The sequence below is a fragment of the Pituophis catenifer genome, unplaced genomic scaffold (assembly GCF_029215685.1).
Source record: "Pituophis catenifer annectens isolate HBS135680 unplaced genomic scaffold, rPitCat1.0.hap2 SCAF_1, whole genome shotgun sequence".
NCBI lineage: Eukaryota > Metazoa > Chordata > Lepidosauria > Squamata > Colubridae > Pituophis > Pituophis catenifer.
Genome location: NW_027256881.1, coordinates 292,103,493 through 292,122,300, shown reverse-complemented (window position 1 = coordinate 292,122,300; position 18,808 = coordinate 292,103,493). Strand labels below are relative to the sequence as shown.

Sequence of the window (18,808 nt, the reverse complement as noted above, 5' to 3'; positions counted from 1 at the left end):
ATAGGGATATGGATAATGTGTCTAGGCTTCATTATGTTGTATCATAACATAGCTAATGCCCAGGAGACAAGGCTTGTAATGGAAAATATTGATATTTTAAGAGGTGGTTCATTGCAGACTAATTCATCCAAAACTTTCATTTTTGTTGTCAAATATTATTTTATGTATGCATTTATCAAACTGAAACAAAACTTGTTTCAATATAGCAAAGTGGCTTATCCCTCTAGTGCTTGGAGAAAAGGGTTTAAAAGATTATTCCCTTTTAGCTGAAAGAAGAGAAAAATGATTTTGTGATGAATGGGTTTGGAGATTAGAGTAGTTTATGGAAAGAAGAAAATTATGATGTAACTTTAGAGAGAGAGGGCAAAATTTAAATGTATCTATAATTGTTCTCAAGAAAATGAGAAGCCACAACTGTATAATTATTTCTTTCTTTTTATATTTTCTTTTTTAAAGCTTTATTGTTTTCTTTATTTTCCTTTATTTTTTTTACTTTGTTAAAAATTGTTCAATAAAAATTAGTTTTAAAAAGTTTAAAGGAAGAAAATGCAATGCAAGGGGAAAAAAATGAAGCCCCGTGTTAAAAGAGTTAAGATGCTTTGAGTGTTAGAGGTTTTACAAACAAATAGACCAGCGACAGTAATCAGAAGGCATCTGAATTTGAAAGCAGATGTGTTGACAGAGATAGAAATTTGGAGAAAACTGGAAAGTTTTGGGATTTCAGGTGACACTTCAGCTTTGATATCTTGAAACAAAACAAAAATATACTATGTCAAACTTTCTCTCACACACAAAAACAGGTGTGTGTATATCTGTGTTTACTGAAATCCTTTATATACCTTCATGAAATGTGATTCCACACTCACTAACAAAATGAAAATTCCAAGGAACGAAAAAGCCACGTAATTAGAATGGTTAGCAAATAAAAGATGACTCTATAAGGTAATTTTTTAAATATTACTTTGAAACTCCAAGGAACTAGAAGAGTTTGTTATGGCTCCAAAAAGAACACACTGTTTGTGCCAAGCATGTTTTCTCAGAGATGGATGAAGCTGCCGTGACCAAAAAGGTTGCTTGTTTAGCTCTCTATTGTTTCATTTTAAACAAGAAGACAACAGAAAAGAACAGAGATCAGAGCAAATGGTGTGTATAAGGTGATGAGACGGTTTCAAACATTTAGGTTTCAAGACATTAGGTCAAGGATGGATCTACATCTTAACAATACTCTTTTAAGGTTTCATTTCTGGAAAAAAAAGTAGCAATATTAAAAATTGCCAGTTTGCATTATGACACTGTTCTGAGAGCTTTGGGAGCCACAAAAATGGTTTTGGGAAGGCCACAGGTGGCTCAGAGGCCCAAGGCTGCCTATTCGGATTTAGCAGCTTCCACAATTTTCTTCCTTTTGTGAAGACAATCCTATATTTGGCAGATGAAGTTCTATGGATATTTTTCTTTTCTACTTTGGTTATAATTGGCCAAAGCTGAACTTTGAATTTTTGCTGTTGAAAGGATAGTTTAGATTTAATCAGTTTTTTTCTGAAACATTTGGTAATGTGGCACTTGTAATGCAACCTCCATAGTATTTGCAAAAGGTTCTTGTAGTATTTCAAGGATATTATTGCCCAGACTCAGAATACTTGCTGCAAATTAATTGGAGCAATTTGCTTATTGCCTGACAAACATCTGGCTTCTGTAGTTTCCATAGTGTAATCTGAGCAATTGTTTCCTGGTCAGAATCCAAGCTTCCTGAGTCAGGAATTCTGGCTAGCTATTCGGTGAGGCGGGGTGAAAGAAATTTGTAGCTAACCAAAACATACTGAATAAAAAAAAAGTCCCCTATGCCTTTGATACAAAAACCCTGAGCTTTAGCAGATATTTCTGCAACATAATATAATTTTGTGTTGAAAACTTCAGATGTAGTGCTACCTTTCATGCTAATGAAACATTTTCAGCTCATTTCATTTTGGGGAATTTGTGTCTGTTGCCCTGCAGAAAAAGATTTATTTATAATGTACTATGTTGAATGCATGAATCTATCACCTGTTTGCAGCTCCTTATGAAGTTAAGGACTCCTGCATGTCCTGAAACACCTTTCTACTTAATGACTGTAGACTCCTAGAGCTTCAAGTGATGAAACAATACAGGTAGTCCTCGACTTACGACAACAGTTGAGCCCAAAATTTCTGTTGTTAAGCAAGACAGTTGTTAAGTGAATTGTTGCTAAGACCTTTCTTAAGATCACAGTTGTTAAGTGAATCACTGCTGTTGTTAAGTTAATAACATGGTTGTTAAGTGAATCTTGTTCTTCCATTGACTTTGCTTGTCAGAAGGTCACATGACCCTGGAATCTTCATAAATATGAACCAGTTGTCAAGCATCTGGATTTTGATCACATGATCATGGGGATGCTGCAAGTCATAAGTGTGAAAAATGGTCAAAAGTCACTTTTTTCAGTGTTGCTGTAACTTTGAAAGGTCACTAAATGAATGGTTGTAAGTCAAGGACTACCTGTAGAAAGAATTAAGGCATCCCTTCACTTTCTTATGGAACACTGTGCTTTAACTTTTAGTCCCAGTTTTAGGTCTTCTATTGTCTGCTTTTCATGAATAGAAAACATTGGCAGGGAATATTCTAGAATTGCTTCATATGTGTTACTTGGTTATTTAAAAGGTGGATCTTCTTAAATGACATAGGAAGCAGTGCTTATTACACATTAACTATATTGGACTAAACTGTCCCAATATATAAGGATATATTCAAAACCCATTCTAAATATTTCTAATTGATTAAACAAATTGATAAATTAAATAAAATGCAGAAATGTTACAATTTATACGTCTGTGATAGAAATGGACACAAGTCTGAAGTTTAATTCTGTTTTTTTTCTTCAACTTAACTAATCAGTTCCAAACAATGACTTAATAATATCACTCTTTTGTATTTAAAAGTATACCGTCTTCTTATGCATGTATTATATATTTTTTCATGTTTACTAAATAATATGCTGGAGAACTGATTGGATTTAAAATTAATTATATTGCTGAAATTGAACATAGAAGCCATATGTAGGTTCATTTGGCCAAGTGTAGTATTTTTCATGTCCAGAAGTCAATTTTTCATGTCCAGAAGTCAAGCCCAAGCGGGCTTGGCCTGATCTCTTCCCTTTTTAAATATGTAAATTTTAATCTGTTTTTAAATTATTGGGGTATTTTAATTTGTCTGGGCCAAAAAGTTTAATTTGATTTTATCGGGTTTTTAAATTTTGTGTATTTATGTATTTTATTGTTGGCTGTTCACCGCCCTGAGTCCTTCGGGAGTAGGGCGGTATACAAATCAAATAAATAAATAAATAAATAAATAAATAAAATTGATAATCTATTTCTGATGTTCTTCGGGGCTGCTTCACTACAAATGCTTTGTGGGTAAGGGAGAAAATGCAAAAAAGGATTCCTGTAAGGAGCTTGAGAGACACTAGAATATATGTTTAAGCTCTTTTTAAAAAAATATATATGCAAAGATGCCTTCCATACTAAAATGACTTTATGTATCTTATTGACCTATTGTAGCAGAAATCACCACCTGATTTTTCACTTGGAAGAGAGAAGAGGTCTAATTCGCAATCACACATTGGGCGACCTATTCAGCTTGACAAGATTTTACTTTCCAAGGTTAAAGTGCCTCATACTTTTGTCATTCACTCATATGCAAGGCCAACAGTTTGTCAGTACTGTAAAAAGTTACTTAAAGGACTTTTTAGACAAGGCTTACAGTGCAAAGGTAAGCAATTTAGAAATGAAAGCATGATAATAATGCATTTGTTTTAACAATTTTTAAAATATTTTAATATTTTATTTCTTACTACTGTGCCCTGATTTATATGCTGTTATATATTTCCTAGCTGGTGGGATACAGACAACAGTATGTCAGCTTGAAAGATAGTACTTTGGAGAACAAAAGATAGTATTTTGGAGAACAAAATCTTAATTTGTTTGTTTGCAGCTGTGCTAAACTATACAACTCTTCTTATCATTAGCTTGGAATACCAGAGAAATAGTTTACACTATATGTCTCCAATGTCTTTCCCAATTATTACACTCTAATGCAGTGTTTCTCAACCTTGGCGGTATAGTATGAGATATGACAATGGTCAATTTTTGCCCATGAGCTGTGTGGTGCAGTGGCTAGAATGCAGTAATGCAGGCTGACTCTGCCCGCTGCCAGCAGTTTGATCCTGACCAGCTCAAAGTTGACTCAGCTTTCCATCCTTCTGTGGTTGGTTAAAATGAGGACATCTTGGGGGCAAAATGTTGATTCTGTAAATAGCTTAGAGAGTGCTGTAAAGCTCTGCGAAATGCTATATAAATCTAAGTACTATTGCTATTTGGAAGTACAGTACAGTTTAATGTTGGTCAATGCTTATCGAAACCAGATTTTAGCTTTTCAGCAGGTCATTAAGAAATGTGTGATTATGGGAATTTTTTTTCTACAATTGATAATTTAGTGTACCATACCGTAAATAGGCTTGAATCTTTGAACAAGTTTTCTGAAATATGTTACTGAAAGATAATTAGCTATTTTAGCTTTGATGCTTGAATATGTCCCTGAATGTATGTCTGTTGCTTATGAAACTTTCATATGCTGTAGAGGAGTGAAGAATAAGATTTCTCTTAATTAGACTGAAATCCTACTGTGTCCGTCATAGTAACATTCTGTAACAGTGTAGCAAATTTGGAATAAAGGATACAAAATATTAAAGCATTCCAAATATAGGATGCAAAATATGCTATAAATATACAAATAGAATGCAGATGTTCTTAGTGCAGGATTCTCACTGGGATTCATAGATAGCAAAGCTTTCTTAAGAGGTAAAATGTCATACTTCATTTGGATGTACTTTGTCACTGCCTTCTAAAAATAGGGTTAAAATGTATTTTATATGATCCTATTCTGTGGAATAGTCACTTGATTGAATTGTATGGAATAGCTGGCAGGGAAGTAATTCCAGGAAGAGGACGAAATATCTGGAATTCATTCCCAGCTTTTTCACATAGCATCAGACCTTGGTTTGCTTGAATTGAGATCTGTTGTCTGAGTCTAGAACCACCGTCTCATATCCAGCTTTAATTCTTTGTATCTAAAACTGTCATATTATAACCAAGCAACTTGTGCAAATCATGCATCTTTTCTTTAAAAAGATTGTCGATTCAACTGTCACAAACGCTGTGCACCTAAAGTACCGAATAATTGCCTTGGAGAAGTGGCCATTAATGGAGGTAAGTTGCATCAAGGATATTAGTACTCTGTACTCTAAAAACTATTTGAAAAAACAATCATTTATTAGTGAGATGAAAAAATAGATGTAAAAAAGTTGTTGAGACTCTTTATCTAGAGAAGTGCAGAGAAGAGCAACAAAGATGATTAGGGGACTGGAGGCTAAAACATATAAAGAACAGTTGCTGGAATTGGGTATGTCTAGTTTAATGAAAAGAAGGACTAGTGACATGATAGCAGTGTTCCAATATTTGGGGGCCTACCACAAAGAGGGGAACAACCAATTTTCCAAAGCACCTATAGCAGGGGTGGGTTCTATTTACCTTTACTACCGGTTCACAATGGGAACAGGAAGCTTCTGTGCATGCACAGATCACCGATGATGACATCTGGGCGGTGGGTGGGGTCTCCCGCTGGTTTTACTACCGGTTCTTGCTAACCGGTCCAAACCGGGGGCTACCCACTACTGACCTGAAGGCAGAACAAGAAGCAAAGAAAGAAAACTAATCAAGGAGAGAAGCAACCTAGAATAACCTACTGTAGAACCAAGAAGAAATTTCCTGACAGTTAAAACAATTAATCAGTGTAACAACTTGCCTTCAGAAGCTGTGAATGCTCCAACACTGGAAGTTTTTAAGAAGAGATTGGACATTTGTCTGAAATGGTATAGGATTTGGTTTAGATCAAAGAATGTTTAGATCATAGTATGTCAATAAGCCTTAGATTGAACATCTAAAATACTGAGAATAAGCTATTAATACAGTTATTGTAAATGTAATAATCTAGTCTTTAATAATTCTAGTTCATAAATAATAAATAAGACAACTGAACTTTTAAAATATGTAATTTTATTTAAAAGTAAAATAAATCTTCCTGTTATACGTAATTTTTTAATGCATCAACATAAATGAATTCCATATTGGAGAGAAGCAAGCAGCCCTCTGATGTTCTTCTGCAGATCTTGGACCAACTCTGTGATCATTGACAAGCCAAACCCTTTTCTTGATATTGGGTTTGCTCACTTTTGGAATACAGCTTCTGGCATACAATTATCATTCAACCATTTTGGAATGGATTTCTGCCTAAAAACGTTGTCCACAACTGATCAAAAAATAAATGAGACATTAGTTATTATAATCAAGGTCTATCATGAAGTTGAGATTTAGGAACCCCAGAGTTCCTAAAGAGCCCAATTTTACAATTTCCATAGATAGTTTTTTAATATATTTATATTCCAGAAATAACAATTGATCAATATTGTCTTTATAATATACTTTTTTCAATAGTGCAGTCTTTCACTATTTAGAAGCAACCTTTCCTGTAAAGAATCTCCCAAAAATGAATCAATTTTAGGCAAACAATATTTGCATCTGCAATTGTTATGTCTGCCAAAGGAGAATAACTTTCAGGAAGTTACACAAGGGTGTTTGCCATCCTTAAGCAACCAGCCAAGGATTAGAAAAATGTTTATTGAAAATTCATCCCAGAGAGAGAAGCAAGATTACAGTACTGGTACTTACAGTATTATATTATTCTAACTAAAGATAATTAAGAAAAACAATTTCTTTCTGGCACAAAACATGTAAGTTTACAGAAAAAGATACTAGAGGAAAGGCCAATTCCCTAGTGTATTTTCAATATTGAATAAAGCTGATGAGAAAATGCTTAGAAAATGAATATATATATTACACTGTGTGAGAAAGATTTGAATTTTATATGTTGCCATTGATTTGATAAAATATTTGTTGTAATCTGTGGATATTTTTAATATATTTACAGGCTTCGCTCTCATATTGTAATGCACTATTTTATTCATTGTGGGCTACAGCAAAATGCTAAAATGTTTAATTTTGTCAATAGTTCTACTAATCATTATTTGCTCTCCTCTCTTTAATAATACTGATGACCTGTTCCTTCACCAATGCCTTTGACTTTGTTTTTTTAAATACTTTCTTCCTCTCTTCTCCTTTTTTCAAGTTTCTGTGAAGATTTTGGCTTAATCTAGTTTTGTAATTTATACAATTAGATAAACTGAGATTAAAAACTAGTTATATCTAACTACATGACATGCTACTTATTATTCATACTTTTCCCTCACTTGTGTTGTTTTCACCTATGTGCATCTGATTACAGCAGATGGAAGCCAATATTAGCTGATCTTAAAAAGCTAAAAAAAAATATAGATGAATGAGAGATGAAGAAAAAAAATACAGGGTGTTATATTAGACAGAGAAGTCGAAAAATATCATTGGAGGCAGTCAATGTCTTTGACCATGACAAACTATTTCTATATTGTTGCAAAAACAATATATGTGTGTCCATGGAATAATTTATCTTTACTTTATATTCATCAGGCTTTTTCATCCCACAAATAAAACGGAGCATTATGTATGCCTACATTGTATATAAAAGTTGTGCTGTTCCTTGCTTATTAATAGGAAAAATGCTTTGCATTGGCTAATATGCTAATGCATGGTTGCAAGGACAAGATAGTATTTTTGTAGAAGTTAGAGAATATTCTTGATGTAGTTTCACTTCTGATTTTCTACATTTATTTTAGACATAAAGGTAGATATACTGTTTAGATATAATATTCTGTTCAATTAGCTTCATCCAATGACTAAATTTGTATTCACCAATGAGCCAGGAAGTTTTATTCTTCCTTCACTCAACTGCAAAATCTGCTCCAAAGATAAAGAGCCCTGCAAAGCAGATTTACAGACTTGAGGATGAGATAAGGTTTAATTATGTGATGTGGGATAATGTAGCCAATTCAGCTTGAACTATTTTTCCAGATTGTTATAACAATATATTTTTTTAAACATTCCAGATTTGCTTAGCCCTGGAATGGAGACTGATATAGTGATGGAAGAGGGAAGTGATGACAATGACAGTGAAAGAAACAGTGGCCTCTTAGATGAAATGGAAGATTCTATGGTGCCTGATGCTGAGATGGTGACTGTGAATCCAGGTGACAGTGGAGACATGCAAGACACTGATCTTGACCATGATGAGAGTAACAGAATGATCAGGTAAGTTTAGCTTAGTGAATTTAGCATAGTGAGAGAGCAGTTTGATCTAGTGGTTAAGACACTGGGCTGGATAGTTGGAGAAATGAGTCCTAGTCCTGCCTTAGCCATGAAAGCCAGCTGGGTGACCTTGGGCCTATCACACTTTCTCAGGCCAACTCACCTCACAGGGTGGTTGTGGGGAAAATAGGAGGAAGAAGGTCTGTTGGATATGTTTTCCACCTTGAGTTGAGTTTCTTGGTTCTTTACCCCAAGTAATATCATACTGAGATCAAATGATATAGGTCTAAATTTAAAGTTCCATGTTAGTTTTATTGTAATATAATTTTAATGTTCTATTTCATTGAATGTGTCATTTAGATATAAGGTAAATTATATATGATCTAAATCAGGGATGTCAAACTGGCAGCCCACGGGCTGGATGCGTCACACGCATGCCCCGCCCACCCCAGCTCTGCAAATGGGAAAAACATCGCAAAATGTCACGTGATGGCAACAGTGACTGTGAATTTGATACCCGTGATCTAGATCAACCTTCTGCACAGTGCAAACTCAATTAGATCATACAAAACAGGTAGCCATTTAGCTCCTTTTAAAACCTTCTAGTGACATTTCTGTGTTTGGGTGGCTATGTAAGTTCATAAATGTAACAAATGAATGTGATTCTAGATATTATTATGCTGCAATAAATAGCTGTTCAGAATTACATGAGTTGAACAAGTAACCCTTTAAATTGTCTCTCTTTGAAAGCTTCATTCAAATAATGTTATTCAGTTTGCTGTTCTTTTTTTCAAGCCCTTCAACAAGCAATAATATCCCATTAATGAGAGTGGTACAATCTGTCAAACATGCAAAAAGGAGAAGTAGTACAGTAATAAAAGAAGGATGGATGGTTCACTACACAAGCAAAGACAGTTTGGTAAGGAAGTAATTAGCTGAATCTATTCATTTATTTAACACGGAACATTCAGGGTACTTTGCAGAAGTCTTTCATTGTTCATGATTACACTGTGTATGCTGCAGTTTAATTTCCATGTATACAAAATGCTTCAAAAAGCAAACAACCTGGGATGGTGCTCAAAGAAGTGTACAAAGGGACACTCAGGTGTACCCACAACATAGGTTTCCTATTGTATGTATTGGAATAACATCTAACGTCTATTTTTTTCTAAGCTGTAACATTTCATTTAAGAGTTTGTTATAGAGGGAGCAATCTCTGTATTGAGTAATCTTTTCTCATTGATGTCTATAAGAATATATATTTTCCACCACATATTCCATGGTTCCTTTCCATTAGCTTATGTTGATTAGTATGAAGTCAAGAACAGGAAACCCCAACTTCCAGTCCTCAGCCTGGTGCGAGGCTACGGCCTGTTGGGAACCAGGCCATTCAAGCAGTGGGTGATTGTGCAAAGCTGCATTTGTGCAAGCAGCATGCACACAAAACAATTCCCTCTCCTCCCCTACTGCCACCGGTGGTCCACAGAACTGGAAAGGTTGGGGACTGCTGGTCAAGAACATCTTGGATTTATAAACAGGCACTGCAGTGGTGGGATTCAAATAATTTTAACAACCAGTTCTCTGCTCTAATGACCGGCTGGGTGGCCATGGGCATGGTGGGCATGGCCAGGGAGTTTGACAGGCAGCACTGGGCCTTCTGCACCCCCTTGGGACCAAAAACAGGATGTGGGAGGCCACACCCACATTTTGGGTCTAGTAGGCCTCCCTGCACTTACCTAGGAGCTAAAACAGGGTGCGTGGGGACTTCTGGAAGGGGAGGGGTGGGGCCAGCCAGCAATTTAACAACCAGTTCAGCTGAAGTGGTGCGAACCGGTTGAATCCCACCTCTGAGGCACTATTATTTGATAGATCCCAGCTTCTTGCTTTGAACAGTGCCTTATGTATAATAAAAAAATAATATATAAATTTAATAAATAAATTAATAAATATCCTTTTTCTAACACTTCATGATTTGACATATAATACTAGTCTTGACTCAAAGCGTTGTATATTAATTAGTCTGTATCTGATCAGTTAATGTGAAATGATAAATAGAAACTTTGTACAGTATAAACTTTGGCAAGCAAAATATTATTTTATTGATAGATATTTATAAGGGAAGTGAAAGACACATTTGAGTGGAAAATGCAGTCTTCAGAGAATAACATAACAAAACATGGAGAGAAAGCGGCACTACTGAAGATTGAATTTAACACATTACTTTTAGGCAATATAAAATGATGCTCTGAAGCACTTCTGTATATTAACTGCAACCACTTATTTGTCTAAATCTGCATCATTGCATTATTTTATTTTATTTCATCATAGCTGCATTCTTTACTAGTAATTAAAGTATTTTAATTTTCTCTTTCCATACAGAGGAAGCGGCACTACTGGAGATTGGATAGCAAGTGCATCACTTTGTTTCAAAATGAAACTGAAAGCAAATATTACAAGGTAAAAATGGCGTCAGGTTTAAGACAAAAGTTTAATTCCATACTTACTTATTTGGACTTGGATGCTGTCTGACTTCAATTGGCTCTGGATGGACACAACATAAAAAAACAACAACAGATACATAATAAAAAATCAGCCTATAACATTACTGAGAGTTATCTTCTGAAGAAGGTTATCTTGTTGCTAGGAGTGGGGAAGGTCCTTTTCGTTTTCACATGTTAATGTCTAGGAAACAAACTTGGCTTAGTTTTCCCATTAGTACAGTGATTTGGGAGAATCCGACTTCAGCTCCAGTTTGAATCTGAGCAGACAAGAATAATGTTTTTAATATACTTAGTGTGGAAATTGTGGGTTTCCAAACCTCAAATTAAACTTGATCTTACCAAGTTTCTCCAATGTTTCTAGTAAGCCTGTGCAAATTATCTGATGAGCCTTCACTGATGAATTAAACATCCCTCTGGATCTGCTTCTCAAAGCCATGAAGCAGCTGCAGCTGCTTTGAAAGCTCAGAGCAACTGCTTCCAGGTCCTCCTGAGATCTTTTGGACATGCATCTGCATGCCCAGAAGACATTTCCAGTGGGGTAGTTAGCAAATCAGCTCATCAAATGATTTGTAAAACCCTAATGTCTAATACATCACTATTGATGCCAATATTTATCATTTAATTACTAAACATAATTATAATATTTAAATCGGCAGATGCCATGCAAAATGTAGGAGGTAATATTTAAACCTAACCTTTCTCTGAGCTTTTTTTTAAATTGGGGTTTCTAAGAATAAAGGCTAAAGAAAGTTCTCTGCAATTATCTTTTCAGTTATTCTAATATTAACCATGATTTTGGCTAAAAGTACTATCTGGATTCTAGCAGAATATTTGTGAGTCCCTCTGTGCGGGAGATGGGTGGTTTTAAAATGTGATAAATAATCACATTATTCATAATGAGGTATAAAAATTAAATAAATAAAATAAATAAATGAATAAAGTAAAAAAAAAACTTTAGGGATATGTAGATTGTTAGGAGCAAGGTGTATGTGTGTGTGTGTGGGGGGTGGTGGTAGGATTGAGCTGTTGCTATTTAGAACAGGGTTTTGCAAACTGTGAGGTATATCTCCCACAGTGAGGTATAGACCATGTCCAGATGTGTGAAGAACCTCTTATTTGTCCATTGTCCATTGTTAGAATAAATATATGGGATGGGGTGACCTAGCATTTAAGATGCTGGCTTGTTGGCAGTTTGAGATGCAGATACCACATGACAGGATCAGTACCTGTTCTTGCCCCAGCTCCTGCAGTTTGAAAGCATGCAAATGAAAGTAGATAATTAGTTACCACCTCAGTGGGAAGGTAACAGTGTTACCATTTAAATCTACCTTTACCAAAGTTTCATTGTATTTTTTTCATTGTTCATTTGTGTCCATTTTGTAACTGAATTTTTAAAGGAAGCGTGACAGATTAAGGGAAGCTATCATGACAAAAAGTTTAGGAACTCCTGATTTAGAAGCTAGTTTGCTAAGAAGAAGATAAAGTTTAAGCTCTTGATTCTCAAAGTTTGACCCTGTAAAATGTAAAGAACATTTAGTTTCCTCCCCAGGTGGAATACCACGATGCAAGGACCAGAAAATTATAGAAGAGATAGAACTTCACAAGCTGGATTTCACTAAGTTCTCAAAAGTTGGAAACAAATCAGTATTTAGATAGATAAAGTAAGCAGAACACCAGTCCTGCAAAGAATAAACAAACTTTGGAAAAGAAGTCTTGGAATAACATGAATAACATGTTCTTCACAGGAAATTCCATTGTCTGAAGTACTATCCCTGGAACCTGCAAAAAATTTCAGTTTTTTACCACAAGAAGCAAATCCCCACTGTTTTGAAATAACTACAGCTAATGTAGTTTATTATGTTGGGGAAAACATTGAAAACCTACCAAGTCTTTCAGTTAATAACAGTATTCTCGCAAATGGTTGTGGCCCAGATGTTGCAAGAATGTGGGAGATGGCAATCCAGCATGCTCTGATGCCTGTCATTCCTAAAGGAGCATCCTCTGGTTCAGGACCAAGTTTACACCGTAAGTCTGAGCTCTCTGACCCCTATTCATGTATAACACAGAAACATCCCAGACCAGGCTCAGTTGACATCTCCACATCATTGAAGCAACTCATAATAACAACAGACATTTATTAGAAACAGTTTATTGAGTAGTGAACTAATATTTAAACAGGATACATGAGTGCAAAGAATGAAATGAAATTCTGCATTTAACCCCAGCACTTAGGTCCATACCAGTGGAGTGGTGCGGTGGCCTAGAGGTGGAGCTCTCGCCTCACAATCAGTAGGCTGTGAGTTCAATCCTAGGTAGAGGCAGGTATTTTTCTCTCTGGGCACAATGAGAATATATCTGCTGAACAAAACTCTGCATTGGAGACAGGAAGGGTATCTGGCCATTAAACACTCTGCTTGCTCCATTCAGTTGACCAGACTCCACCCCACAAGGGATTATGGGGTCATTAAAAGATGATGCTGATGATACTGATGACTTAGATCAGTACCAGTAGGCAGGGGTTCAAATCAGTGTGCTATCAGGTGAGCAAAGTCCGAAGAGGGCAGAGTCAGGCAAAATCTAAATATATTTTCATTACAATTTAATTCTAATTTAATTTGGTTACATAGAAGTGATATACTGTTCCTTACTCTTATTCTTGTTTTCTTCTTTGCATGTGGCAAGTTCTCACAAATGCATGTATGACTACCTGCTGTTATAGTTTACAGTACTGTAATATTCTTTTATTTGATATTATATGTTATAAAATAATGATTGGATCTTTTCTTTCTAGGAAATATATCCATAAGTATTTCTGTATCCAATTGCGAAGTCCAAGAAAATGTGGTAATTCACTAGTTATTTCATATTTTATTGTGGCAGTATGATTTTTTCCCCATTCTTTACTTGCATTTAAGAATAGTTAAACAAATGAAGACATCCTCAATTCAATTCTAATTCCATTCACAGTGACATATGTATTTATGTATCTTAGTTATACTAATCTCAGAAACTATAGAAGACATTAAATGAACCTAACAAGAGAAAGCTCCTTTCTTAAACTGACATTTTCACTGTTGTTACTATACCCGCTTTCCTGCTGCGTAGCAACCTCCCTGCCTGGGCTTCTAGACTTTGTTTCCGGGTTGGTGGTAGAGTTCCTCTAGTAGACTTACAAATTTGGAGGACTTCAATCTGCTTTCTCTAGGTGGGAGATCTGATGCAGCTAAGGAGTTCATGGCTACTATCATAGTCATAGGCCTATCCTATGTTTCCAAGGGAGCTGGGAGTTGTGGCTGCCAGACTGTTGCACAGTCCATTTGAGGCCTTGGTTGGCACCTTGAACAGGAGGGCTGCTGAGACCTTAGATAGATAGACTGAACCTTTGTAAACCTTTCCTCTCTTGTGGATCCTGTCATTCTCCATGGTTTACAGAGGAACTGAGCAAGATAAAATGGGAGAAGTCCTAGAACATTGCTCGGCCCAACAAGGGATGAACTCATCTGAACATGGGTTAGAGATGCTATTACAGCCTACTTAGTAGTGATAAGAACAATGAAGCATCAGTACTTCTCTGCTCTTATTTCACTTGCAGATAGTATTTTAGATGACACATACCATCTTGGGTAGAGGGACTGCAGAAATGCCCCAGCAGAGCCATGCAGAAGAATTTGTTCAGCATCTATTGGATAAAGTCACTCAAATTTATTTGAGTTGGACACTAGCCTTGTTCTATGTTCTAAGGAGGTGCCTAGAGTAAAGTCTTGCCTTGTTATCTGGGAACAGTTTGAATTGGTTGGCCTGATAAGTGGACAGGATCCTTATGACTGTGAACATGGCCACTTGCTCTTTAGTCATTCCCTCCTGACTAATTAAAGCTGCTCAGGGGATGTCATGTGAATGGGTTCCAGTGGTGAGAGTTTTTCCTTGGGTGAGGGGGTGGTTTCTCTGCCTCTTGAGGTATTAATTCACCCCTTCCTCAAGTAACCATTGCTGGATTTCACTATAGTGGACAATTTCTCAGTGGCCTTTGATACCATCACTCATAGTATTTTTCAGCACCAGCTCTAGGGATTGGGCAGCATGTTACTGTACTGGTTCTTCTCCTTTCTCTTGATATCAGTCAATGGTGATTGGGGGAGGGAGATCCCTTAGCCTCTACTTTGAGGGGTGCTGCAGGATTCAGTGCAATCTCTATAGCAATTCAACATCTATGTGAAACCACTGGGTGAACTCAACCATGGGGTAAGGTATCATCAGTATGCTGATGATAGCAATAGCAGTAACACTTAGACTTATATACCACTTCATGGTGCTCAACAGCACTCTTTTTAGCACCATAGTAACTTCTAAGAGTTGCTGGATTAGCGGTTGGTAAGCAAAGACTATTTGTATTCTTTTAGAAATGTCTTAGAATTATAGAACTGGAGGAACTTTAGAATTCATCTAGTTGAATCCCATGAATGAATCACTATTGCATCTCTGTCCAATGACCATCCAACCACTGTTAGAAGACCATTAACAAAGGAGCACTCACCACTTAATGTAGCAGCCTATAACTGACAGCTCATATAGTCTGAAATTCTAGCCTGAATCGGAAGTTGTGGTTTTGACCCTGGCACAATAGAAAATAAGTCCATTCCCTTCTTTATATAAGAAGTCCTTAGATATTTAAAGATTGCTATCATATCTCCCCTCAGGTACCTTTTCTATAAACAATTGTACCCATATCCTTTAACTCTCCATCATAGGGTTTGGTTTCCAGATCCTTCACCACCACGGTAGCTTCCTTTGAATTTAATTCAAATTTTTAGTGTCTTTTTTTGAAATGGGTGATACCCAGAACTGGGTCCAGGACACTGACACAGTATTCAAAATCAGATTGGACTAGAGCAGTGTAAAGTGAAACAGTAGAAACTCTTTGACCAAAATTGATTTAAACCTCCTTTGTCAACATTTAGGATACTGCCCTTTGTGCAGAATTCAATGGCATGTTTGTTTGATATTTGCTTTAAGTTTCAAGAAATTAATTCAAGTTGCAAAATATTTGTATCCACAGGATATCAGTACAGTATATCAAATATTTCCAGATGAAGTTTTAGGATCTGGACAGTTTGGAATTGTTTATGGGGGTAAGACTCTTTACCTATACATTGGGGAAATGAAATTTAAATGCAGGATTTGTAGTAATTTAAAATTTATGTAATATAAACAGGAAGGTATTCAAAACGTAATTGCATGGAAAACAAAAGACAGAATAATTATTTAGTCATTTTCAACAAGTGGCACAATGTTTTATAATCTGAGATACACTGTTCATGATTATCTGAGAGCACTTTGCAATACTTTCTTTTGCATTTTGATTTTTTGAATTTGAACTCTGAGAAATTTACTCCCCTGTAAGTATTACCGTGCTGCTTTTTTAAAACAAAAAACTTGCTTTGAAGGCAAGCTCTCAGGCTGCTGAACAAAACTCTGAACAAAACTGGCTTCTCTTGAGAGTTGGCCTCATATTCATCCAGTTCTTTTTCTCTAATAGCTTGTGGGAAACGTGTGCACATACTGGACTATGACTAGTGGCGCTTTCTTTCAAGTGCCTGGTTTGTTTGCATGACAAAATTATGGACTATATTATCTATAGTTCTTTGACAAGTTTCATAATTTCTTGACATTTTACAAAACGTAGAAGCAGAGTTTGCAAATGAAACTCTGTTATGTATTTTGGGTAGGTACATAGCCCTTTGCTCTTGCAAATGTGTATAAAAAATATTGGGTAGAGCTAGAAAAAGGGAATGGCTCATAACCTTTGTTTGTATACTATTCTCGTGTGTGTGTGTGTATGTGTGAGAGAGAGAGAGAGCGAGAGAGAGAGAGAGAGAAAGAGAAATAGAGAAGAGTGAGTTTCTCCTTTGAACATAGGCAGATGACAGTTTATGTTTAGAATTATCTACTGTTTTAGTAGCAGTACTGTACTGTTTTTGCCCCATCAGAAATGTTTAAAAAGGATTAAATGTGAAGGAGATTTATTGCATTTTGTCTTTATATTTGATGTGGAAAATATAGTTGAGATTGATGGGTATTGTAATCCTAAAATATGTCAAGATCTCTAGTTGGGGAAACCTGCCTTGAGTTTACTGTTAATTGGATGACAAAAATTTCCATTATAAAAGGCAAAACTTAGATTTTATTAAAAGAAAAAGGTGAATTTTAAGAAGGTGCTGCTTCTTAGAACTGATCATGTTAATTGGCATATTTTTCATCAAACAGGAAAACATCGGAAAACAGGGAGAGATGTAGCAATTAAAATCATTGACAAACTGAGATTTCCAACTAAGCAAGAAAGCCAGCTTCGTAATGAGGTTGCAATTTTACAGGTATCTTTTATTTAATTACCAATTATATCCTGTATGTATTTAATTTAGAGCAGGGCAATAAAACTTACTGAGAAAGGCTCCAGCAGGAGAAATCTATGGAACTAATTTTTACGCTAAATCACCAGATAAAGTTCTCAAGTAATCTCTCTTTTTTTTAAAGACAATTTCTAATCTGTTTTAAATACAGGAATTTGGAAATCAAAATGACCAGTATTTATAGTGGTTAATATACATTGGTAAGATAACCTATGACAATTATAATTCAGATATATATCAGTGCATATTAAGGTTCTGTTTGTCCTTGTACCGGTACATGTAACAATGTAAGATTAACCCATATCAGTCATTTAGAAAAAGGGAGGGACTTGTGGAATGTTTTTGTGTGGGGGAATGTGTGTCTATGTGTGTGTGAGAGAGAGGAGGGAGGGAGGGAGGGAGGATGGGAGAGAGAGAGGGAGGGGGAGAGAGAAGAGTGAGTTTCTCCTTTGAACACAGGCAGATGACAGAATTATCTACAGTTTTAGCAGCAGTATTTACAGCAAGAAAGCCTTCCTGTGTCTGGCTCTAGATGGGAACACTAACTTAAATGGGGCAGTATATGTGGTTTTACAGTTAGATGCTAATGGCATAGGTTTTACATCCTAGATCAGTGATGGCTAATCCTTAACAAAGTGCATCTAGCTTCCCCATTTATTTATTTGTTTGTTTGTTTGTTTGTTTGTTTATATTTATATACCGCCCTTCTCCCGAAGGACTCGGGGCTGTGAACAGCCAACAGATAAAACAGAAGAAATACAAAATTTAAAAACAGTATTAAAATCCAATTAAATTAATTTGGCCCACAATTAAAAACACCCCTATATTAAAACCCATAATTAACAATTTAAAAATTAAACAATTTTAAAAAGTTAGGCCAGCCCGGCTTGCTGGAATAAAAACGTCTTTAGGGAGTGGTGAAAGGTGCGAAGATCCGGGATCCGCCGTATCTCGGGGACAGTTCATTCCAGAGGGTAGGTGCCCCCACAGAGAAGGCTCTCCCCCTGGGGGCCGCCAGTCGACATTGTTTGACCGATGGCACCCTGAGGAGCCCCTCTGTGGGAGCGTACTGCTCGGTGGGAGGCTATCGGTGACAGAAGGCAGTCTCGTAAATACCCATTGACTTTGCTTGTCAGAAGGTCTCAAAAGGTGATCACATGACCCCAAAACACTACAACCGTCATGAATATGAGCCAGTTGCCAAGCATTCAAATTTTGATCATGTGACCATGGGGATGCTGCAATGGTCGTAAATGTGAAAAACAGTCCTAAGTCACTTTTTTCAATGCTGTTGTAACTTTGAACAGTCACAAAATGAATTGTTGTAAGTCAAGGACTATCTGTAGTTTGATTAGAACAAAATAGACCAGTTCCCTATCTAGAGAAAAATGTTAATGTGTCAGACCAAATTTTTGACAGGTACTAAGCAGATTTGTGCTATCCTGGGTACTTAATCAGCACAGTATATCATTCCTCGCTATCCACAAAATACATTCCTAATGTATTTTCTCCCTATCTTGTTACACTTACAGTGGTGCCAAAGGACTTGAAAAATGAATGGCTGCACAATAACCTAATATTTCCTTGTCATTGGATGGAG

At 36.2% G+C, this 18,808-nt stretch overlaps 1 protein-coding gene across 2 annotated transcripts in view; it reads left to right on the top strand.

Annotated features, from left to right (window-relative positions):
- The window catches only part of PRKD1 (protein kinase D1), a 106,532-nt gene that overhangs the window by 67,624 nt on the left and 20,100 nt on the right, over nucleotides 1-18,808 (top strand). For both annotated transcript variants that reach the window (XM_070931366.1, XM_070931364.1), the window contains 9 exons: nucleotides 3,567-3,777; nucleotides 5,196-5,273; nucleotides 8,102-8,303; nucleotides 9,096-9,219; nucleotides 10,680-10,757; nucleotides 12,547-12,826; nucleotides 13,593-13,645; nucleotides 15,858-15,930; nucleotides 17,066-17,172. In XM_070931366.1, coding sequence (XP_070787467.1) covers nucleotides 3,567-3,777; nucleotides 5,196-5,273; nucleotides 8,102-8,303; nucleotides 9,096-9,219; nucleotides 10,680-10,757; nucleotides 12,547-12,826; nucleotides 13,593-13,645; nucleotides 15,858-15,930; nucleotides 17,066-17,172 — 1,206 coding nt within the window. The remainder of the gene's footprint in view (nucleotides 1-3,566; nucleotides 3,778-5,195; nucleotides 5,274-8,101; nucleotides 8,304-9,095; nucleotides 9,220-10,679; nucleotides 10,758-12,546; nucleotides 12,827-13,592; nucleotides 13,646-15,857; nucleotides 15,931-17,065; nucleotides 17,173-18,808) is intronic.